The sequence below is a fragment of the Amorphotheca resinae genome (genome assembly GCF_003019875.1).
Source record: "Amorphotheca resinae ATCC 22711 unplaced genomic scaffold M430scaffold_4, whole genome shotgun sequence".
Taxonomy (NCBI): Eukaryota; Fungi; Ascomycota; class Leotiomycetes; order Helotiales; family Amorphothecaceae; genus Amorphotheca; species Amorphotheca resinae.
The window spans coordinates 2,160,393-2,182,936 of NW_020194474.1; the positions used below are offsets into that span (position 1 = coordinate 2,160,393).

At 47.9% G+C, this 22,544-nt stretch overlaps 9 protein-coding genes across 9 annotated transcripts; 3 read left to right on the plus strand and 6 right to left on the minus strand.

Moving 5' to 3' along the window:
• Window positions 1-425: 425 nt before the first annotated feature.
• M430DRAFT_57864 (hypothetical protein) lies at window positions 426-2,519 on the minus strand. Its single transcript, XM_024868697.1, has 2 exons — window positions 2,059-2,519; window positions 426-2,006 (listed from the first exon to the last, which is right to left on the minus strand). Exons 1-2 carry the CDS (start codon window positions 2,387-2,389, stop codon window positions 508-510), a joined length of 1,830 nt encoding a protein of 609 aa, XP_024722724.1. The 5' UTR covers window positions 2,390-2,519; the 3' UTR covers window positions 426-507.
• A 667-nt stretch (window positions 2,520-3,186) lies between these two features.
• On the minus strand, window positions 3,187-4,735 carry M430DRAFT_119206 (hypothetical protein). The gene is made up of 2 exons (XM_024861738.1): window positions 3,999-4,735; window positions 3,187-3,947 (listed from the first exon to the last, which is right to left on the minus strand). The coding sequence occupies exons 1-2, from the start codon at window positions 4,512-4,514 to the stop codon at window positions 3,297-3,299; spliced, it is 1,167 nt and encodes a 388-aa protein (XP_024722725.1). The 5' UTR covers window positions 4,515-4,735; the 3' UTR covers window positions 3,187-3,296.
• A 1,473-nt stretch (window positions 4,736-6,208) lies between these two features.
• On the minus strand, window positions 6,209-6,477 carry M430DRAFT_34386 (hypothetical protein). The gene has a single exon (XM_024866542.1). The coding sequence runs from the start codon at window positions 6,469-6,471 to the stop codon at window positions 6,301-6,303; it is 171 nt and encodes a 56-aa protein (XP_024722726.1). The 5' UTR covers window positions 6,472-6,477; the 3' UTR covers window positions 6,209-6,300.
• Window positions 6,478-7,265: 788 nt separating this feature from the next.
• On the minus strand, window positions 7,266-8,962 carry M430DRAFT_98752 (hypothetical protein; the record flags this gene model as incomplete). Its single annotated transcript, XM_024870144.1, has 2 exons — window positions 7,266-8,365; window positions 8,413-8,962. The coding sequence occupies 2 exons, from the start codon at window positions 8,960-8,962 to the stop codon at window positions 7,266-7,268; spliced, it is 1,650 nt and encodes a 549-aa protein (XP_024722727.1).
• A 1,055-nt stretch (window positions 8,963-10,017) lies between these two features.
• On the minus strand, window positions 10,018-12,057 carry M430DRAFT_41319 (hypothetical protein; the record flags this gene model as incomplete). The annotated part of the gene is made up of 6 exons (XM_024867468.1): window positions 11,865-12,057; window positions 11,562-11,818; window positions 11,246-11,513; window positions 11,005-11,191; window positions 10,362-10,955; window positions 10,018-10,295 (listed from the first exon to the last, which is right to left on the minus strand). Exons 1-6 carry the CDS (start codon window positions 11,955-11,957, stop codon window positions 10,018-10,020), a joined length of 1,677 nt encoding a protein of 558 aa, XP_024722728.1. The 5' UTR covers window positions 11,958-12,057.
• Window positions 12,058-13,264: 1,207 nt separating this feature from the next.
• M430DRAFT_34387 (hypothetical protein) lies at window positions 13,265-13,655 on the plus strand. Its single transcript, XM_024866543.1, has one exon. It carries the CDS (start codon window positions 13,297-13,299, stop codon window positions 13,519-13,521), a length of 225 nt encoding a protein of 74 aa, XP_024722729.1. The 5' UTR covers window positions 13,265-13,296; the 3' UTR covers window positions 13,522-13,655.
• Window positions 13,656-13,871: 216 nt separating this feature from the next.
• M430DRAFT_41320 (hypothetical protein) lies at window positions 13,872-14,354 on the minus strand (the record flags this gene model as incomplete). The annotated part of the gene is made up of 2 exons (XM_024867469.1): window positions 14,018-14,354; window positions 13,872-13,948 (listed from the first exon to the last, which is right to left on the minus strand). Exons 1-2 carry the CDS (start codon window positions 14,277-14,279, stop codon window positions 13,872-13,874), a joined length of 339 nt encoding a protein of 112 aa, XP_024722730.1. The 5' UTR covers window positions 14,280-14,354.
• Window positions 14,355-14,643: 289 nt separating this feature from the next.
• On the plus strand, window positions 14,644-16,021 carry M430DRAFT_18126 (hypothetical protein; the record flags this gene model as incomplete). Its single annotated transcript, XM_024863796.1, has 6 exons — window positions 14,644-14,656; window positions 14,706-14,756; window positions 14,940-15,278; window positions 15,325-15,472; window positions 15,521-15,579; window positions 15,627-16,021. 6 exons carry the CDS (start codon window positions 14,644-14,646, stop codon window positions 16,019-16,021), a joined length of 1,005 nt encoding a protein of 334 aa, XP_024722731.1.
• Window positions 16,022-17,017: 996 nt separating this feature from the next.
• Window positions 17,018-18,495, plus strand: M430DRAFT_227378 (hypothetical protein). Its single transcript, XM_024864758.1, has 3 exons — window positions 17,018-17,158; window positions 17,208-18,047; window positions 18,093-18,495. The coding sequence occupies exons 1-3, from the start codon at window positions 17,111-17,113 to the stop codon at window positions 18,459-18,461; spliced, it is 1,257 nt and encodes a 418-aa protein (XP_024722732.1). The 5' UTR covers window positions 17,018-17,110; the 3' UTR covers window positions 18,462-18,495.
• Window positions 18,496-22,544: the final 4,049 nt, after the last annotated feature.

Here is a 22,544-nt window from a genome sequence, read left to right on the forward strand (position 1 = left end):
TGAAAAAAACAAAGTTTGACTTTCGTGGATTAGGAAGGATAGGAATGGATAGGAATGGAATGGAATGGAATGGAAGGTTTGACTTGTCACTCTCACTCACTATCTCTCACATCTCTTACCTTACTTTATTCACATCATACTACAGGCAGGTATCATAGAATGAGATAGAAGAAGAAAAAGAAGTACGTTGAATTTTCAAGCTATGTAAACAGTAGCTAGCTAGCAGCATAGCTACATAGATAGATGTACAACAACGTACTTGTTTTCATCATCAATCAATAATTTCAATAAATCATATATATATAAATATATATCCGTCTGTCCGCTCCAAAGATCGTGGTTTTGGGTCCGATGAGCCTCCTTCCTCCCTTCTTTCCTGATTTCCTCTCTCGTCTGCAGGACATACATCATCATCATCATCCCTTCCTTCCTTCCTTCCTTCCTTCCGCTCCTCCAGAGGGAGGGAGGGAGAAAGAAAGAAAGAGAGATGTCGACAGAGAGGCACGACTAGGCCGCAGCCTTGAGCGTCTCGGCTTGGGCTTGCTCGCGCGCGAGCAGCGCCTCCATGACGCCTACCGGCTGAGCGTCCTTGATCTGCGCCACGACGTCCTTGTCCAGACCGAGTTGCTGGTCCGTCCACAGCGGCTCCGCCATGGCTGGGTCAGGGGACGCCTCGCCGACGCCGATGAAGCCGCCCTCGGCGGCCCACGCCGACGTGCGCTTGATGCCCAGCTCCGTGAAGACCTGGTCGACGGCCTCGACTAGGTGCTCGCGCAGCTCACGCGTGTGGCCTGGCGTCGGCGTGATGCGGAGCCGTTCCTGGCCGACCGGCACCGTTGGGTAGTTGATGCTCTGCACGTAGATGTCGTGTTTCTCGAGGAGGAGGTCGCTGGCTTTCTTGGCTAGCTCGGCGTTGCCTACGAGGACGGGAATGATGTGGCTGGGATTGGGGATGACGGGGATGTCTCGTTCGGTGAGAGCATCTTTCACTGCGCGCGTGTGCAGTTGTTGGAGGCGGCGGTCGCCGCCGTATTCCATCTGGTACTCAATAGCGGCCCGGGCACCAGCCATGGTGGCCGGTGGCAGGGAAGTAGTGAAGATGAAGCCTGGTGCCAGGGAGCGGATTGTGTCGACCATCTTTGCTGAGCCGGCGATGTAGCCGCCGACGCAACCATAGGCCTTTCCTAGAGTCGCAGTGATGATATCGATACGGTCCATAATCGTACCCTTCGGGCGCCCTGCAGCATGAGCTTCGTAATCGAGGTGCTCAGCTACACCAGCGCCGTGTGGTCCATACATGCCTACAGCGTGGACTTCATCGAGGAAAGTAAGCGCGCCGTATTTCTCGGCCAGGTCACAGATTCCTTCGATAGGCCCAATACTGCCACACATGCTGTAGACGGATTCGAAGGCGATGATCTTTGGAACATCAGAAGGAAGGCTCGCGAGCTTGGCTTCCAAGTCCGCGAGATCGTTGTGTTTGAAAACTAATTTCTTGGCCCCGGAATGACGGATGCCTTGGATCATAGACGCATGATTGAGGGAGTCGGAGAGAATTACGCAATTGGGCATCTTCGAACCCAGAGTTGCGAGCGTGGCATCGTTGGCCACATAGCAAGACGAAAATACTAGAGCTGCTTCCTTCCCGTGCAGTTTCGCAATTGCTGCTTCAAGTGAAACGGCATGCTTATTGTGCCCAGATATGTTCCGGGTACCACCCGCACCCGCACCGTATTCATCGAGCGTATCGTGCATCGTCTTCAAGACGTGTGGGTTACGCCCCATGCCGAGGTAGTCATTAGAGCACCACACCGTCACTCGATCATCCTTGTTGGACATGTGAGCGCGCGGGAACTCCTTGGCGAGGCGATTGATGTTGTTGAAGTAGCGGTACGACTTGTCCTTGTGCTTCTTGTCCAACTCGGCATCGTAGAATCCCTCGTAGTCGAACTTGGGCGTCGCGCGGGTTGCAGCGCGCGTGGGTTGCGCAGGCTGCGGATAGGGGACTGCGACAGGGTCAGCGCGATGAGTTCTATGACCGAACGAAATAGGACGTACCTTTGTCGCGACCGAAGATGGTGTCCTCGAGAGCTCGCGCCTCCTGAGAACGAGTGGTGTGAAGCTTCGCCTTTCCCACCTTGCCAGAGAATGCCCTCATGGCCCCAATGGCCGCCACGCCACCGAGACCCAGCTTGCTGGACTTGGCGGTCTGGATGGCGAGCGCCTTGCCCATGACAGGGCAGCGACGAGCAATGGTCTGCAGGTTAGACATGCTGCCACCGCCGGGCGAGGACTGGCGGGTGGAGGTAGAAAGGGATCGAAGAGTGGCCGGCGAGGTCTTCTTCAAGAAGGGACACATGGACTTCGATTGACGAAGTACTGCGTCCATGGCTGCGGCTGCGAGCAAAGGAGGAGAGGGGGCGGTTTTGAGGTTATTGATGGGAGATGGAGGATTGGATTGTAACCAGAGGGATTGAGCAATGGTGTTGGAGAGGAGAGGGAGAGGGAGAGACGTCGAGATATGTAGTCGACGAAGACCGCGGGATCGGTGTCTGGTGGGAACGGAGACGAAAAATCACAGAGCGGGGCAACAACATGTCGCGGCCAATAGGAGGCCGCAGAGCGATGCATTTCTCTTTAAAAGACTGATCATGATTGGCCAGTCGGCTGCTTGGTGAGCCTTCCCCGAACAGGTTAAGCGTCCCAAGGATCTGCTTTCTCCGTTGCCCTTTACCCCACACTTGGCCCTGCACGTGCCCGGCTCTTCGTGTCTGGCCGTGTCCTGATTATTGCTTTTCCCTCGTCTTCCTTGGTTTTCTATCAGAGAGGCATTCCCCGTGGCCACACGGTCGAAGGTAATCGGGATATGCTATATATACCGTATATAGACATATAAACACGCCATATACATGACGCATATTAGAAATCATCCAGATCCAGATGCGTCCCCTGCAGTTTTTATTCCGTAAGAATGAGCTCATGGCCCGAGTCCTCCAAAGCCCGCCTGCGGTGATAATTCGGCGTGTGGCTGTCACTTTATTTACCCGACAAGGTTCGGCTCGGCTCCTGGGGACAGAAGCGGGTCGGGTAAGGGGTTTCCGAGGATCAATATATACACCTACTCCCTAGGTAGGATTACAGTACTTTGATGGTTGGGGATATCGATCTTGGGGATATCAATCTTGTCTTGTCTTATAATCTACATGCCCCGTGTAGTCTGAGCGCCATCCCGCTCCCAAATCCCGCTTCTACTTACCCCGTACTCTACTCCCGCTAGGTATATTTACAGCTCTACTCTACACCTCCTGCAACCTACTCTGCCCCGTGGTCGCATCCCAGCTCCGACTCGCCCCATGTTCCGCCACGAGCCCGTGGGACTCCTTCACATCCACCTTGACCGAGACCTCGCCCTTGATCTCGATCTGATCCAGCCCGTACAGCTGCTCGACGCTGTCTGACTCCCGGGACCGTCCCCGCAACCCCAGCCGCCGCCCCGTCGATCCCCCCGCCTCAATCGTCGTTACCGTCCCCATCCCGTGCCCCTTCCCCAGGAACGCAAATGTCTCCAGGCCCGTCTCTTCACTCGGCGGCTCCTCGCTGAACACGATACTCGCCCGCGTCCCCGCGTACAGGAGCACATCCAACCATCCGTTGCACGCAATCATCGCCCCGGCCACGCAGAAGTATCTCAGCGTGACGGTGTGGCCTGCCAGCGCATACACTCGTCCCGCAGCTAGGGGCATCGTGCAAACCACATAGATCAGCGGGTACATGACCATCATCGGCGTCGCCCGGTGGATGGAGGTGCCGAGTTTCGATGTGTGGGCGCGCGCGCGGAGTGTGATGAAGATGACAGCGTAGATGAGCAGGGTGCTGACGATGCAGATGAAGATCCAGAAGTAGTGCAGCCAGAGACGCTCTTTTAGATAGGCATCATTGATCCAGCACTGCAGAAGGTCAGCTGAATAGTCTCGAAAGTGGTGGGAATGTAATCTTACCCAGGCGCTGGCGCGGACATAAAAGTCGCGGCCGTGCATTGCAGGCCCGAGTATCGCCATGAGGTATATGAATGCCCAGAGACTGCCGATCCACCCGTAGAAGAGGCCCTCCGGGAGCCTATATTCCTTCACCACGCTCATAAAAGTGTGGATAGCGATTGCGCAGATGAACACGCTGCTTGAGAGGTCACCGGTGGAGACAAACCAGCCTTGGGCGAAACAAGTAGGGGATTCCACCACGATGGCATGCTTGCTCAAGGCGCTGGCGTTGAGCAGGAAAGCGATTGATTGCTGGATGTCGGCGAACAAGAGATTGTAGACGAGGAACAGGAACTGGTTCATCTGTACTCCGCTTCCAGATTTCCGCTTCCATGATATCATCCGCCATGTCAGATAGAAAAGGAGCGACGTCGAACAGAAGAAGGAGAGGAAGGCGAAGAACGAGACAGCCACCAAACCATGGGATAGGACCTCAGGAAGAGGGGAAAGCGTTCCGCTTTCCTCATCGAGCTGCATGGTAGTGATACCCTCCCTGGTGGGACATGGCAAACGTTGAAGAGGGCCTTGTATCTCGTATTTGTACAATAACGACTCCTTTCTCTGTACAGGATGTCTGCATAGGACTCGAGGGTCGAGACTCACGACGGGAGAGCAAGAGTCGTTAGTTACATATCAGTGCACACGGAAGAAGATCAACCCTTTTAGATGCCAACCGCATGGCAGACGGGGGGTTTCGTTTGCACAGACCTATATAACGGCTGCGCTGTGCGAGGCATGAGGGGATCCTACCATAGAACCCTGTACGATTGGTGCTTGGAGCCGTAGAACCTTGGCTACGGCGTACTCAGTAGATCTAACTACCAAGTACTCGTACGGGGTAGACAGAAACTACTGACTGTACGCAGTAGTACCGTACTAATCACAAGCAGACCAATGCAGCCAGAGACCTCCACGGGGCCAGGTCTAGCAGCTTTCAACCCTGCAGCAGCCCACGTTCTTCAGCCCTCTTATGACAGCAAAACAGAGATACCATATCTATGCTTAATCTTAGTCCTCGCCCCCTGAAAGCTCGACGATCTACAAATCAGATATCGATACTCGACGAACGAACACGGAGAAGGACAACAGGAGGATCCTCTACTACCAGGGTCCCGAGACTGCCAAGAGGACACTAGCTGGTTAACAAACTCGCCATTCTCGTGCCGTGCCACGAGCTGAGCAAAACCAAGCAAGCCACAATAGCCGCCACCTTGAGGCATCTTTAACGAAGAGGACGGGGGGCGGACGAACCATTGCAACTTTGCATTCCCAAAGCCGGGACGAGAAAATGACGGGAAAAAAGAAATTCTTGTTTGCACTTAACTTACAGCAAGCCTTCGCAGGTGCGGCGTCTTGCATGCGGCGCGGCTCTTTGCCTTGATATAGGCAAGGGAAGGGGAAGTAAGGTAGGTCTGGATGTCAAGTAGTTGTCAAATTGACAGGTGCATTCGCGAGGGATCTGTACTGTAGTTCCCGAGTCATGCGCCTACGTCCGCCACGCATATGCGACGAGTCATGTAGAAAGCCCCCAGATTTCCATTCCTGAACCCCCTTTTAGCACATCTCTCCCCCCTTTTATCTAATACGGCTCGAGAACAATCCAGACTGCAGCCCTCGGATTTCGAGCGCGCACTCAACATGCTGTAGGTAGATATCGCACATGATAACAGTCCAATGTCCATCTAGATCCTAGCAGTACTCCCACGAGTCAGCATCCTACTGGGATCGAGTTTCCCATTCTAACCAGTGTTCTTGAACGTGTAAGAGATTGTAGTAGATTAGGATAAGAAGACTTCTATCAATCCTTCCCGAACTTATTATGACGTTGAACTAGCTCCAGATCTTAATTTACACTAATGACGGACCCAAATCCATATTTTCCTTCCCCAGTTTTTCTCTCTTTTGACACGTCTTTTCCATAGAACGTCTCTCTTTTATCTTTTCATGATGTTCCATAGCTAAGGACCTAAGGTAAGGTAGGTAATCTCTTTCTATTTCTCTCGGCTATTTTTCGATTTGGCGATCTAAATATTCACTCGCAAGCTGAGGGTCCTCAAATGCCCTACGTAACGTACCTTCCCTCAGAGTTTCTAATTCTATAGACAGGATTGTTTCCGTGAGTGGGACCTTCTGTTTCTCGCTGGTACATTGAGACCTCCTGGGCAAGTGCAACAAAATATACTTTTGGAGGTCTAATTGTATACAAATATGCGAGTTCCAATCTCGAAAAAAACACTTCTCTACCGTCAACATTCCAACCAAACTACGCTGTTCTCACACACAGTTGACAACTTGACACTATATCACAAGTCAGCCTCTGGCCCTCCTCTTCCACTTCTCTTTTGGCCCAATTTCTTTTCGCGCCATGGGAGACAACCAAAATGCAGACGGTCTCTGCCGTTGTCAGCAATACAGCTGCCCAAATTGGGGCCATCGGGGCCTGTTTACGGTCTCATTTATCGTACCCCACCTAAACAGCAAATTTGAGACGGTCCCAGAGACAGTCAGAGCCCTCCTTAGGCTATCCGTCTGCCTCTCCGCCCTCTGCGCTGCTTTGGGTGCCGTGCTACAGATAGGCTTGTCTCTTCAAGCAAGTCGAATTGCTAGCCGAAGAAAGCATGTTCTTCTGTGGACTTTATATGCTATTCTGAGCACATCTTCGGCGGCCTTGATCGCTGCAGGATCTATGTGGCTGTGGTGCGAGAATGGAATGACATGGAAGAGTCAGGTGGCAGCATGTTCTGTCTGGGGAGTTACTGCTCTTGCAGGTATTATTACGATCTTTGCTCGTGAGATATGCCTCATTATTCTATTTGGAATGCCATTACTGACACTATGAGTATCTCCGCTAGATCTCCTCTCATTCTTCATCAAACTGCCGAGCACGCTTCAAATCTCCCAATTGATATCACCATGGCGGCCACTGCAGAACAACCCTGGTTGCTATGGAATCGAGTGAGCAAAGCGGTTTGGATACAGAGGATCGACTGAACAACGCCAGCCAGTAGGGCTGCTCAGCCCCTATCGAATATGGTCGTTGTGATTCTTGTTTGGTAGGAGGGGGTGTATCGAATATGGCCGTTGTGGTTCTTTTGGGTGGGGGAGGGAGGGGACAATCATTGAGGGAACTCATTCACTAGAAGCCTAGTGCACTATGCAGGTTGAGTCTGATTAGAGGCTGGTGCTGTCCTCATATAGATACACATTTATACAACCACCACATTACAATCACAAGATCAAAGTAGCCGCCAGAACTGCAACGACGATACCAAAGATCTCTGTGTCCGTCTTTCGAGCCGCACCCTCAAATGCCTGGGTAGTCCAGCTTATGCTGGTTGCGTTCGCAACCGTGCTATTACCAGAGCTTTTGCCTACACTGCAAGTTCTATTCTTAAAGAGCGTCGCAGTATCTAGCACACTCCCGTTTTTGCTGGCCACGAAATCGTGCGTCAAGTGCGTGCAGTTGTGGAAAGTGAGCTTACTCCAGCCATATGTGCCGTTCTTGGTATCGAGCCCAAATCTTTGGTACTTCTGGTAAGGGACTTGGAGAGCATCCAAACCGTCGTAGTGTCCGGCGGCGCCGTTGGTAATGTACCAAGGAGCAGAAGGATTATTCAGCTCATTTTTATCAATGACACCATTTGCCAGGGGCGCGTTACGTTCATATACGTGCGAGTGCCCCGAAAGAACAAGATCAACGCCATACTTGATCAAGAGGGGCTCGAAGACATCCTTACAGGTCCAGCAGATAGTGCCAGATGCGTTGGCGTGGGACAGATACCAAGGTCTGTGACCAGCGACAATAACCCAGGGAGTTTCGGTGCGGTTAACGGCTGCAAGATCTGCTGCTAGCCAGTTTGTTTGTGCGTTCATAATGGAATTGAAAGGGCCGGAGGCGTCACCTTCGGAACCTCCGATCTCATCATTGCCGATGAAGCCGTGGCCGAGATCAGTTTCAGTGTCGAGTTGGACGTAGTGGGCCATGCCGTGGTTGAACGAGTACCAGAAGTTTCCGGTGCCGTTGGATTCTTTTGATGGCATGCGGAAATGATTGATGTAGCCTGTGAAGTTGGTCTGGCCGGGACTGCAAATGGAAACGTTGTAGGAGATGTTGTGGGCAGCATCCGTGGTTCCTCCATTGTCGCAGTTGGACTCGTGGTTTCCAGGTCCGACCATATATGGTTTAGACGTAGTGACTGCTGTCATCTCATCATAGAAGTCATTGAGAATCGACTCATACACCTTGTAGCCATCGGCGATGGTTGTGTTGGGGAGGAAACCTTGTATTTCCTCCTTCAGCCAATAGTCTGCATACGCAATGTCTCCGGCTATCACGTGTTAGATCAAGAAAAAGGAGGGATGTATAGAGTCTTACGATGCCACAGAAACTCATAGGAGTCCTTGACAGCAGCCAAAGATTGGATAGTGTTATTGTCATTCGGTCCTAGGACATTGGTAGAGGCCACACCCTTCCCAGCTGTAGTAGTGAGACCTTGAGGACCCATTGTTCCCAAATCGACTACAACAGCTACCGAGTAAGGGGTACCATCACCAGCAGGACGACTTGTTCGGAAAGTGTATGGCAGAGAGGTAGTATTATCTTTAATGAGGCCAATTGGAGCATAATAATAAGTGGTGTCGGGCTTAAGTCCAGTGATCTTGACATGGTTGTTGTATGTTAATGATGTTGGATATGTGATGGACACATTGGAAGAGGCGGATTCATTCAGAGAGCTTGCACTCAAGCCATATCTGACGGTTGGGTTGTTGAGCTTCGTGAATGTGTTCCACGAGACGTACATCCCAGTGTTGCCGGCGTAGGCCAGGCGAACCTGAGAATTGATGGTTGCATTTGTCGCAGCTTCAGAAGGAACGAAAAGTGCTGCAAAGACTGCAAAGCCTTGGGCTAAAACGAATGACCGCATCTCGGAATAAGAAGAACAAGAAGATCAACGTGCTGGAAGAAGAAGAAGCGGAATGTGAACGCATATTTTATATCAACTATGAAAGACTGGAAATCCTGGGCAGCCGCAGCCACCGATAACTTCACCCAGTTTTTCATGGCTAAGATGACCACGGAAGATACAGAATTCACCAAACTTGTCTGCACGTGTGGACGAGGAACAAGTTGACTTGTTCTGGAAGTTCTGGAAGTATTTTGTAGCGCGCTTCACCCCTTGGTTATAAACGTGCAACTGAAGTTGGCGAATGATCGGAGTTCGGTGACATTCAGCACTTTATCCCTGCAGCGAGCGGTCTCGGAATAATACTGGAAGCTTTGCTTTGTAAAACAGAGGAGATAAGCGCATAAAAGTCAATCTGACATGGGAGGGAGCTCCGTAATACTGTAGAAGCTTGACGTTGGAGGCATTTCGCCAAGGTCGTGGTAAAATAAACTTGTCATGTGATCAAGGGGTTCCATTCCTTATCTACCTCCCGTCCAACTTGAATCGTTTCTACCAGACTATCTTTCCTCTCATCCATAAGCCTAGGCTTGCTTTTCGACGTTGAAGGTCAAATAATCGAAATACGTTTTTGCCTTCCTTTCGCAAGACATTGAGGACAGGGGTTGGCAGACTCAGTAACTCGATGACCAAGCTCGCTGGATTTCAACAGCGGCATTAGTACACGGCATGTCAATACCAGTTTGCCACAATCTGATAACTAATGCGGATTGTTATAGCTGTGTTTAGGATAAAAATATAAGGGAATACGGAATTTCAATGCAACCAGTATTACTTCCGGCGCCAAATTGGCTCTTGAAGACCTAGCATTCTTGCATTATTATATATCAAAAGGAGTAAGGGTTTGATATTGAGGGTAGTGCCCATGAGGAGGGTAATTTGGCGGAGAGTCATATAACATTGCACATCATACGTGCCACCCAGCCTCAGGTTTTGGCAGAGCTTTTTTCCTCTTTTAGATATAGGGATTAGTGACGAAATTAGTTTGAGGGTCTGTAAGGCTGAAGAACTGAACTTTACACAGGGACAATTGTCTCCTTTCCAGCCTTGCTAACTTTATCCTCATCATTTGAGTCTGCATGATCATTCGCTTCAAGGCCAATCATGATAGGTGCTGTACGGTGCAACTCTAACATAAACGGCGAAGCACCAGTTTGCTTTTTGGCCGGGAAGATCGTGTGCAACAAGCAGTGGACAGCCAGGGATACGAAGAACCCAAAGAAGTAGCTCATATCGTAGACATGATCCCATCCATTTTGCGTATTTGTTCCACGGACTCTGCGAACAAATCCAGCTAGGAAGACGATGAGCATAATGTATATGAAGATGTGATGCATAGCAAGTGAAAGTCTTTACTTACGCAACAATGGCCATACTCCCATTATCCAGGCAACAATGGCTCGCCAATTGAAGCCAGCGGTATACCAATAGGCCGAACCGCGATTTCCGCGGTACATATCACCTTTGTGAAGTTGTGTTTTGCGGACCAGGAAGTAGTCACCGATCAAAATGCCGGTCATCCCAGATAAGAAGACTGACCAGCCTGAGAGAACGGTGATGAATTTGCCAGCATTATTGACAAAATTCCACGGACATACCGCGACGGCAATTACGGTAAGGATACAGCAGCCTCTCCGAATATTAATCCACCTGGGACAAAGTGCTGCCATATCCATACCCGTGGATACACAATTTAGAACGATGCAGAGTGCGAGTTGTGATGCGAGAAAGGCTATACCGGAGAAAAACGTGCCGGCTCTTGCTGCTGGTGTCATTGATACAGACTGGATATGGAGAAGGAGCTCAAATGGATTCCAGAAATATTGCCCGTAGATCTGAGCGGATGCGGATGTGATGATAAGCCCGCAGAGAGCGGTGATGATGATTGTCAAGGGCGCAGTAACTCCTTGGCCAAAAATTGACGCATTTGGAGTTTTGGCATAGCGTGTCCAGTCTAGGATACTTTCATCAGTGATAGATTGACTGAAATTGTTGGTACGTACCTGACTGTCCCACAATCCCGCCGCTCCAGAGACCAAGGATGACCTGGATGCCATACACAACATTCCATCCCAGAGTACTACCAGACGCTACAGCTGGTGAATGCAAAAGCGTCCCAGGACCATGTGCGGTACGAACAGACCAGATCAACATGCCAAATATATTGCAAACAATCAAGACAAAAGCAACCTGGTTCAAAGTAAGTCTCGAACACAGGAGGCAGTTCGCGAGAACACAATTTACCTTTAATGGCATTTGAAGCTTCTCTGGCGGGATGAGTAGTAGCGGACAAAAGATAACTAGGAAGATAAAGAAACTGACCAAGCTGCAAGTATCAATATTGGCTGATAGGGGCAGCGTATTCTTCATAAAAGCATATTTCGGTCCAATAACGGCACCGAGGACGATCTTGATGGCTTGCCCACCCCAAGTTATCTGGACACCCAACCATATACAGGCGGTCACGATGCGGTTCAAGACAGGCCAGAACCCACCGATCATACCCCATGATCTAGTACTCGTTAATCTGGGTTGGTAGAGCTCTGAGTTCCATACTTACGCTCGAGACATAACAGTGAACCCCAGGTAGTTATGCGAACCCATGTGGCCAGCTGTTATTGCGATTATTGAAATGATCAGGGCAGAACCCACGATAACGCCCATAGACTGGCCAACACTGAGTCCCAGAGCCAGGAGAGTTGAACCTGCGGTCCAGGCAGAATTATTGGCTCCTGTAATGATCCAATATCCTGCAAAGCCTTGCCATGTCCATACTCGTCGGTCCTCTGGCATCGGAATGAGATCCCGGTTACACCACTAGGAAATATCAGCATGATATTGACATAAAATATCCTCGACTTACATAAGTATTTTCATAGTTCGCATCCTCGTCAACTGGACATTCAAGCTTCTTTCCCCAGTATGCTGCTCTCCTCTTGGTCTTCTCGCTGAACATCGTTACTGTTAGGCACTTCGGGGCGACAAAATGTTGTCGTGGTGTTGGATTTCACCAATTCGGTCAATCTCAGGTCTTGGAATATAGCGATGGCACGAACCATTCAACGGCAAGAAGAAGGATCAAAAGCAACAACGCTTTTGGGATAGAATGAGAACTGGTCAGCTCCAAAGCGCGGGTCCTTCATCAAGGCATCGGACTTCCGATGTACGTCCATTACTTATCATTCCTTTATCTTTGACAGCGATTACAGCAAGGCTGTTCTATATCTTGTGAGAACTACTCACTGCATCAGGTTAGGCTGTGACAGATGTGACAGATGCAAGGTGCAACAGATGCAACAGTTGTTGATAATGGTATGATTCGTATCTACGCAGTAGCGCCTATCGCATCAGCCGAAGAGTGAAAGTGGGAGATAGGTGTGCCAGGCAAGGTCACATCGCTTACCCTTCTCCCTTCTGCACGTAGCTATAATGAGGTGAAGATCGACTGTATACTTGCGGGTTGTCAAAAGTTCTGATACTCTGTTGCCCTGTTGTATATTTCCTTATCCGGTTATAATAAATGAAGCCCCCTATGGCCTCAAGTCCATCGGCTAAGGCGCAAAACCTTGCCAGGGTCTTTTTCCAAAGGCCTTCACAGAACGGGTCAAATCAGATTAAGGAATAGACAAGGACGTAATAGCCATAGGTCAATTCTCTGTTGTTGTCAAGCGTTTTGATACAGACTTTTTCTGTTCTGAGCTTTGGGCCTCTGCTCTTGCTCGCTGAATCGCTCCTTACACTCGGTGTTTAACCCAGTCGAAATCCTCATCATTCTCAATATCCTCCTTCGTACGTAGATTGGTGTGGTGAGGTTTTAGTTGTCTCAAATACCATCTTTTGTGGGCGGGGTCAATGGTTAAGAGGGTTGTTGTTGTCCAGTGACGCGGTGATGTATCCCTCCATCACGTGCTGTTTGTTATCACAGGCAGAGTAAAGTAGTAGGTAAGGTGAACGACCAAGTTGCAAAGATCCCAAATAGCCCTGGAGTCTATTCTTTTGCTTGCCCAAGTTTATATTTCCTTGTCCGGTTAATCAATAATATCCATCCTTATGGCCTCAAGTCAAAGGCTTGCTGAGGTCTTTCTCCAAAGGTCTTAAGGAATGGGTCAAATGTTAGAAGCACAGCCTGGCAGATGGAGCGCCGACTAGGTATAATCTTCTTCTTGGGTATTACTCCTGGGTCGCGAGTACTGGAGATTGCCTGCGGCCAAGGAGATTGCACCATTGTCCTGGCTGATGCGGTTGGAGGCAAGTGTCACGTTGGCGCCGTGGACCCAGGGGCTCCTGGCTATGGCATGCTTTGTCAAAAAGACTCTTTTGGTCTTTCTCTTCTCTCGAGGTTTTTGCCTGCGGACCAGGTCCCTGTTTCAACTCCTTCTCTCATGCTTCTGAGCGGTGACACTTGGAAAAGCAGCGCGAGGTTGGCGTATGGGAGTGGCTATAAATTCTGCTTACTTTCACGGGGCTTACTGCTATGGTTTGCGGCGTGCGCTTTGTGGGGAACCTGGGGTGGGTATTGAATTCGACGTCAGAGGATCTCCGGGCGAGTGACAGATCTGCGAAGTGGACTGAATGAGTTGGTCCCTGAGAGAAGCAACCGATATCAAGTAGAGATGACATGCGTGTCTGCTATTCCTTTAGGTGCCTTGGTCTGAGAGGCTTGGGTATATCGTATTTCGCAAATCCACAACGCCCGCCTAACTCCCTTTCCCGGGTTGAAATGCTAGTTGGCCGAAAGCTTTCGGCGATACCCCGCCCATTGTGTAAACCTTCAATCGCTAGAGGCCTGTATAATCTCTATCTCCGTCCCTGTGGCCTCGCGACCCCGCCTGAGCAACTTGCGCATGCAATGTCCTCTGTCATGCCTCCATCATGATATATCAACATCCATTGATTCCTCCTTTGACTGGCTCTTTGCTGGTGCCTTCTTCGTAACGTCCGGCGCATCTGCAATTGCCCTAGTTAGAGCCTGAATCGTCCATCATCACCCCATAAGCCTCGTATTTCAGCACTCACCAGTCATCTGAACCTCTCCCTCTTGCTCCATAGCCTTCTCGATAGCTCTCTTCCTCGCCAACTTGGCTGCCGTCTCCAACTTCCTGGCCTTCTTCTTGGAAATTGGTGCGAGAGGTCCGCTCGTAGGATATAGGACAGAGCTCTTTGCGGTCCCTCGGGCGTTCTTGCTGACCCTGTTAAGTGCTTTCTGCTTTTGCACCTTTCTCCTGGATGCAACACGCCTTTGCTTGTTTGGAACGTTAGGGTTGCCTCGGGAGGGCATTTTGAGGTCGTGTTATTTATGTTGTTCTTGAATGACGGGGAGTTGAGAGTCGTCTGTAATGCAGGAAAAATAATGATATAATAATACTAAAGTCCCTGCAGTCGGAGATAGAGAAATTTATTTTTGTTTGGTGGGGTCAGCTCGTTTGCGCGCATCCGGACGGGACGGCGATCCGACCGCACCGCCACAGGGCGCCACAGCAAAGTCGTCAATGGGTTCCGTCTTCAGTCTTCTATGACAGTCCTCCAACTATCCGGCGACAACACCAAAACTAACCTTTGACCTTGATCCTACAACAGTCTCAAATAACAACCTCCTTTTCCACCCCTCGTTTTGTTTGCCAAATACGAAAGCAACCGCGACAATGTCGTGGGCAGGTACATCCCGCTACGTACACGATGAGGGGTATGCGCTGACGAGACGTAGGCTTCAAGAAGAATGTCAATCGGGCGACGACCCAGGTGATGATGAAGACTGGTATGTACGAAGACTCCCCGCAGCCGCATAACAATCAAGCCTCAGCGCTTAGTCGTCGCCGAGCCATCGCTGAGTCGTCGGAGCTAATTATCCTTAGGCCATGTCGAGAAGACAAATGATCGCGACTACGAAGTCGAGGAACGGTACGAACCCTTCTTCTCCCCCCACCAACACCCCTACAAGCAAAACGCGAAGCAAAGATGGCTCTCGAACTAGATATCGAGTCGCTGCGTGTGGAATTGGGTCGAGACCGCGTGTTTTCCCTTGAGCTCTACCTTCTCTCTCTCCACCGACCCGAGAACTTCTCCGAGGAGATCTCCTTGTCCCTCGAGAAGTTGAACGTGAAGCTTCACGAAGAGTTTTACAAGGAGGCCGACGAGATGCTCGGCAAGGAGTATCTAGAGTTTGATGAGGACGGGGACGAGGACGAAGGCTCACAGAATCACAGACGCTACAGAACCATGGAGGCCGCTTCGATGCGCCTGCAGAAGGAGGCGAAGGGCTACTTGGACTCGCTGCGAGGTTGGTAGATCGATCTTACTTCTCACGTCGGGACTGACAAACATAGCAATGACCGCTTCTCAGATGAGAATCGCAGAGACCATCGACGCATTCTACGGTGATGCAGGTGCCAAGGATGGCGTTAGTCGGAGCTACAAGCAGGCGGTTGAGGATCTTGATGCAGAGACAATCAAGGCATTGGATGGCCCTTACCGGTAGGTTCAAGCACTGCGTCCTTAGAAGCATCAACTGACAACTAGTAGTACTACCGTCCTCGAACCAATCTCTCGCTTCTGCGCCTACTTCCCCGATGTCAATGAGTGTATGGAACCCTCAATTCGCTCCAGATCAAAGCTGACACGTTTATAGGCATCAAGAAGCGTAACCACAAGCTCCTCGACTACGATGCCATGCGCGCTAAGGTCAAGAAACTCGTTGAGAAGCCCGACAAGGATGCTACCAAACTCCCACGCGCTGAGAAAGAAGCTGAGATGGCAAAGGCAACCTATGAGCAGCTCAATGAGCAGCTCTTGGACGAACTCCCCCAGCTCATCGATCTCCGAGTGCCATATCTCGACCCCAGCTTCGAGGCTTTGGTCAAAATTCAACTCCGCTTCTGTGCTGAGGCTTACTCGAGAATGGCGCAAGTTCAACAGTACTTGGATGCCGATACTCGTGAGCAATACGCCCAAGGCCAGTTAGATGGTAAGGTCGAGCAGATTTTGCAAGAAATCCGCGAGCTCAGCATCAGTGGCACGGTTTGAGTTGAAAGCATACGGATGGATACCAACCGGCATGGAGTTTCGGGGTTGGGGGGTTGGTGTTGTCTTACACACGGGATGGTTATTTGCGCTCTTTGTCATTTTGCTGCCGCTCATATTAGGGCTGAGCGTCTACTTGCCACGCCACTCACGGCTTGTATAAATGACTCTTCATGCAGAAATGAAATGGCAAAGCAATGAAACGAATCAACATAACTTAATGAGCAACGTGAAGATACCATACTCTAATCCTACTGTCCTCTAATCCTACTGTCCTATGATGAAGTATCCGGAGTCCTCCAGCGCTTCGTAACCAGTCACTATATATACCCTCTTCCTAAAACCAAATTTGGCTATCGGCCTCCAAATCACCATTTCGTATTCCCCCACCGATTGATTGATCCAGAGATCCGTAGGGGAAGGGAAGGGAAGGGGAGGGAATTCTGCAGTTTACTTTTGGTTCTTCTCCTCCCAGTGATAGCGGGAGTGTGGTTGATGGATGGAGGTCAGGCGATAGAGTACGTGTTGTGTTGAAGAAGCTATAATGGCAGTTTTGGTTTGAAAGATTATTTCGAGATGCTTGATAATGGTCCGTGGGAGTTTGTGGAGGCCGGAGATAAGAAACAGTGGCGGGAAGATGATTTGCGTTGCTTGCAATGCAAGGAGTATGATGATGAATTGGTGAGTCTCATTCCATTCTATTAATTTACTTACCTACCTACTTATTCACTACCCAAACGAACGCCAATCCATGCATAATAACCTGTTCGACAAAAGAACTTTCCAAGGGGAGGGTTTTCCCGTGCAGTATAAAAAACAAAATAAGAAGACTTGAATGCCATCAGCCTCATTGGACATGTGCCTCGTTGTTCTTCCCCAACGTGCTTGGACTCTCGGGTGTCTCATCCTCGCTCATCAGTCCCTCCAACTCGAATTCCTCTGCATCCCTTAATTGTCTCGACTCCGTATTCCTAGTATGTCCATTCACCCGCGGTAATCGTTCAGGCCGATCGATGTCCTTGGGTGGTACTGGCGGACTCGTGTTCACGGCATACAGGTGGAGACTCGATATTATGGGCGCACATCCTGTTGATGATGCTTTCTTTTGGCATCATATTCCCAACTGGAATGGTCCTTGGTGTATGCATTCCTTTCGCCAGACGCTGAAGCCATAGCTGACTCTGGCCAGATTGTTCGAAACCGGTGGCACGTACCGCTGCAAGTCTTCGGAACAGTGATTGCGGTGGTTGCTTACTTCCTGGGACACCTACACAAAGGACGAACCTTTGCGCCGAACATCCACTCCACTTTCGCGAGTATGCTGATGCTTATGCTGATAGCGCAAATTGGCTTCGGTGCCTATCTCAAACTCCATCTCGAAAAAGGCTTCAATGGGAAGCTACGGAAAGTTGTAGTTTACGGACATGGAATTCTGGGAAAGCTTATGCCTATCGCATCTTGGGTACAAATGCTGTTTGGCGTAATCACTTCGTTGGGTTTCTGTCATGAGGACCATTTGGGTCAGTGTCTTGCCCATTTTATAATGGGCAGTGCTTTCATCGCATATGGAATCCTTCTCACCATCCTCATGCTGGTTGGACAAAACTGGGTGAAGAGGACGGGACGGTCGCCAGAATTCTTCGACTCGACGGTCATTGCTGCATGGGGTTGCGTCAACACTTTCACGGAGCATAGGTGGGGAAGCGAATGGGCCGGCAACGACATTCAGCATACCACTATGGGTGTTATCTGGTGGTGTGCCGGTCTCGCCGGGGTTTGGCTCAGCAGGAAGAGAGACGGGTCCCCGAAGAGAAATTTCATTCCTGGTTTTGTCATCTTGCTTACCGGATGGGCCATGTCTTCCCACCCGCAGCATTTGCCCCTCAGCACAATGATCCACACGATCTTTGGGTACAGTCTCATGGGGGCTGGCCTTGCAAGAATCATTGAGGTTGCTTTCGTTGTAAGGGATGCCAATACTATCTCCGAGGATGGAGATGCCAATAGCTTCCAATACGTTGCCCCTTTTGTAAGTCACCCACTCACCTGTCTGAAATCATATTGACTGTTTTAGCTGCTTTATGCATCTGGACTTCTCTTCTTGGGAGCAACCGAGGAGCAGCTGCAGCTCCTATCCGACGCTGGAATCTCTCACGTCTCCTATGTTCTTGTGCTATACAGCTTCGCCTTCCTGATATTCCTCTTCGCCAACATGCTCACTGTTTGTTGCACCTTGTCAGATCCGCGTCCTCCGCGACTCCCAATTGATCAATCAACGTACGATAGGATCCGGCGACGTGTAGTGTCCCTCCTCAATGTTATCCATATGGTGGCCGTGAGCCGCAACCCCTCCAGCGGAGAACAGCATCATAGCTGTCGCTGCCAGGGATGGCGCGACACGGGTCCGGGGATTAACCATCATGTAAGATCTGGTGGATGGTAAAGATCAGGTTATTTCCAATGTGGCAATGGGCCACGGAACTGCCGGCGAGGGCAGAGGGAGGGAGGGATCAGGATCTTTGCTGGCGTCCTCGAGATGAAGACGACAAGAGCTCGAGGACCCAATGCGAGAGGGAGAGGAGGTTTCGAGGGGGAGAGAGAGGCGAACCCTTAAAGAGTGAAGAGGGTGGAGCGGGAGGTGAAGTATCAAGGAATAATAATAAGACGGATAAAAATACCCAAGGTACCCGGTTGGTAATTACGGTGGTGTAGGTGGTACCTTAAGGTATTTCGGAGCAGTTGAAACTGGCGCTAGAGCACAAAGTACTCCCTCATACAGATTGGCGTGGCAAGGTACTTGCGCCAGCAGGCCGTCGGTACCGTGTGGTGTGGCTATCCGTAGTACTGGCTATATACACCCTTCTCTCCAGAACCACCTGCATTCGACCAACCCTCTTCAAACCCCAACCCACCAAACATGGCATCTATACCATTCTTAGCACCAAGGAGAGAATGCAATGAAGACGACCTATCTGAGCGAGGCCGAGGATTAAAGGACTCGATATCGAAGCTCCTCCGCTAAACCTTGGCAGATAAAGCAGGCAAGAAACTGCGACAGATGGGATTGAAAAGTCCCAGAGGATCTGGAAAAACAATGGAGAGAACATACAGAAGTTTAGGCGGATTGTGCACCGCCTTTATTCTTGGGGTTATCGTCGAGTCTGAAATATCGTTCGACCAATTCAGTTCCATGGATTAGCATGGGACAAGAGGGCTTCATATTGGCACCAACACCTCCCTTTAGCTAAGGGGTAGCTCATTAACATTCCGACAGTTCCTCCGACATGCGGGGATTTCCCGAGGTGTCAAAGGCCTCTTTCCCCACCCTGACATCTGGTGAAGTAGGCGAAAGAGAAAGAGGAGGAAGAGTAGAAGAAGAAGCGGGGGAGGAAGGAGAAGGACATTTGGGATAAGATCAAGGCGCGTTCAAAATGTAAGTACCGTACCCAGATATCTAACCCCCTTTTATATGTTTTGTATAAATTCTAAGGTTCCAAAGAATACACAAAGTGACCATCATTATCGCCACGCTCGTCGGCATATACTACCTAACCGACAAGTATATGTTTGACGAAGAAAAGCTTCTATGAGCTACTAAGCTAGAGGCGATAAAGCTGGATATCCAGCTACAGAGGGAGTTTGGGCGCGAACATATTCTTGCTTGTTTAGCAAAAGGATGATCATGGCCCGCTCTGTCGTGTGGGTAGAGATTATACTTTCGCCCTTCAAAACTTGAGGATGCAGAGGCATTTCGGAGCCGTGCTGAGATCGCCAAGGAAGAGCCCAACTTGGCCAAGACCCTTCCGCAAGAAACCCGTGTCGAAAGAGGCAAACCACGTTCGAAGAACCTCCGCCACGCGGGACCTCAAAAGCCAGCCGCGATCTGACATCGGGGTGAAGAGAAGAAGGCCATGACTGCAAAGCTTAGAGCCAAAAACCCCGTTGACTTGTCGACCAGTGAGGATTTGGTAGGCGACGTGAAGGCCCTGACTGAGGATGGACTTGGACCACATGCTGCCATCTTAGTTGCCATGAGCGAGACGCCATTTCAGCAGGCGACGGAGTGTAAGCAAGTTTCCTTTGAATTTTATAGAATCAACAGACTTTGGAGATAGAGGATTTATAGAACCTTCTCTCACAATTGTAAGTAGGCTGCGCAATAGGTCCCTATAGGTTAGGTTTCTATAGGTAGGACCTAACCCATAGGGATCTAACCTATAGGGTAGGTTTAGACTAGTAGGTAGGCCCTAACCTATGACCTAACTGTTAGGTACGCTAACACGTAAGACTACAATAGCTTAGAAATTAAGTACAGGGTAACTACGTACTACAACTAAAGTAATAGTAGGCGTTAAGGAGTATAAGAATAGAAGGAAGAGAGGTAAAAAGAGGAGAGTTTAGAGATTAGTCTATAGTTAAAGTAGTGATATACCTTTAAATATACTACAACTATCTATCGACTCTTACCTCTTTTACTCTATAAAAATATACCTAATATTCTAATCTCTTTCCTTTACTAAAAGGTTATAGACTATTAGAGTAAGAAGTAATAACGTAAACATAATAAATAAACCTTAATAAGACGTAGGCCTCTTCTTAAGTAACTCTTTAGAATACCTCTTTATAGGCAGATAGTAGTAAACCTAGTACGACCTTTTAAATGTTAATAAAAATCCTTTCTTTAAGTAAGACTAAGTTAAATAAGAGGATCGCCTAAGTAAAAGTAGAGTAGTGCCTTAAGTAAAAGTAAGACTACCTTATAGTACTTAAAAAAAGAGAGGCTCCTTTAATAAACTTATATAAATTTAATAACCTTCTTAAAGTAAAATAGCCCTTTTAGTAAACCTATATTAAAAAAACAAAGAAGAGCTATTATAATACCCCTTTTATTTTACTAAAAAACAAGATATATACTAGTATTACGACCTTCTTATTTAACTAAGAAATAGAGTTTAACACTTATCTAAAGAGTTATCTAATAAATACTAAACGCGTTAGTACTATAGTAGTAGTACTAAAGGATTATATTAAAGAGTACTAGAAGTCTTTTATTTTCTTAGAAAAAGGTAGATTAGTTCTTAATATAACTTAAAGAAAAATAAAGGCGTAGCTTCTCTATAGTATTATAGATAAGGGTACTTATTCTCTTAAAGTAGTATTAAAACTCTAAATGTTAACTTAAAACTAAAACAAGACCTTTAGGAATTTCCTTTAATAGTATAACTCTTTAGTTATTAAACTTAGCTACGCTCTCTTAAAGATATTTTATATCTACTTTCTTATTAATTATTTAAAGCCTAAATTAAGGGCCTATATAGTAAGTAGTAAGGTCTTAGATACCTTTAAGGTAGTTAAGGTAGTAGCGTTAAAAAAGGAAACTCTTATTTAGATAAGGTAATAAGAAGGCTCTTATAAAGCCTTTTTAATACTATACTATACTAAAAGAGGCTCTTCTTATAATCTAAAGACCTTATCTATACTAGTAAACACGTAAGAAGTATTTAGTAGCTAAACTTTAAATACGTAAGAAGACTCTTTTAGTGTTGTAAAAACCCTTTTAGTAAGTAAGGTATAAGGTAACTACTACTAATACTAGTAGTCTAGTTATTAAGTAAATTTATACTTACTATATAAATACTTTATATATAGTTAATCTAGGTATACTTATACTTAGTACCTTAATAAGGCTAGTACTTTAGGCGCTAATACTACACTAGTAGCCTGTTACGTTATGTCTAAACAATAAGAAGAAGGGCGACCCTTAATAAGTATTTAGGTAAAGATACGTATTAAGGGTAGCTAGGTAGCTATACTAGCCTTACTAGACTTAAGAGTAGAAGTTAACCTTATCTACTTACGACTTTTAGGACAAGAAGTACTATAGTAACTTAATAATTATATTATAGTGTTCTTACTATTCTAGAAAATAATAATAAGCTTTAGATTATATAATCTATTTATTAAGGCCTAAGATAACTACTTAATAGTAAGGCGACATTAAGGTAGATTTGTTATTACTAATATTAGAGACTTAGATATTATACTTAGATTTTTATAGCTAGAAGCTATAGACCTAATCGTTTTATAAAAGACTTAGACATTTATATACCTTACGTCGTCTTTAATAGTCTAGCTATATATAATAAAGAAAGAAATTAAGAAAGTAATAAAAGAAGCCTAGTTTATAATTATAGTAATAGTATAACTAATTATAGTCGACCTAGAATCCTTAAGTAAAGAAGAACTATAAAAGGAACTATAAGAAGACAGTAAGGCTATAGCGACCTTACCTAGTAAGTACTAATAATTTATAGACGTCTTCTTTAAAGAAAGGGCTAGATTACTACTTATAATTAATAGCCTTACTTATATAATAGACCTTAAAAGAGACGTAGTACTACTATATAGCCGAATCTACTTACTTATAAAAGTCGAGCTAGGTATCTTATATAAATATTTAGACAACGCTTTAATAAAAGAATAAATCTGTCTAAGTAAGAGCCTTACTAGTACTCTAATACTATTT

Coding starts and splice junctions, on each gene's coding strand:
- M430DRAFT_57864 (XM_024868697.1), bottom strand. CDS start 2,389: ATGGACGCAGTACTTCGTCAATCGAAGTCCATGTGTCCCTTCTTGAAG. Junction 2,007..2,058: donor CATCTTCGGTCGCGACAAAG/GTACGTCCTATT, acceptor ACCCTGTCGCAG/TCCCCTATCCGCAGCCTGCG.
- M430DRAFT_119206 (XM_024861738.1), bottom strand. CDS start 4,514: ATGCAGCTCGATGAGGAAAGCGGAACGCTTTCCCCTCTTCCTGAGGTC. Junction 3,948..3,998: donor ATGTCCGCGCCAGCGCCTGG/GTAAGATTACAT, acceptor GACCTTCTGCAG/TGCTGGATCAATGATGCCTA.
- M430DRAFT_34386 (XM_024866542.1), bottom strand. CDS start 6,471: ATGGCCCCAATTTGGGCAGCTGTATTGCTGACAACGGCAGAGACCGTC.
- M430DRAFT_34387 (XM_024866543.1), top strand. CDS start 13,297: ATGCTTTGTCAAAAAGACTCTTTTGGTCTTTCTCTTCTCTCGAGGTTT.
- M430DRAFT_227378 (XM_024864758.1), top strand. CDS start 17,111: ATGATGCTTTCTTTTGGCATCATATTCCCAACTGGAATGGTCCTTGGT. Junction 17,159..17,207: donor CAACTGGAATGGTCCTTGGT/GTATGCATTCCT, acceptor GACTCTGGCCAG/ATTGTTCGAAACCGGTGGCA. Junction 18,048..18,092: donor TCCAATACGTTGCCCCTTTT/GTAAGTCACCCA, acceptor TGACTGTTTTAG/CTGCTTTATGCATCTGGACT.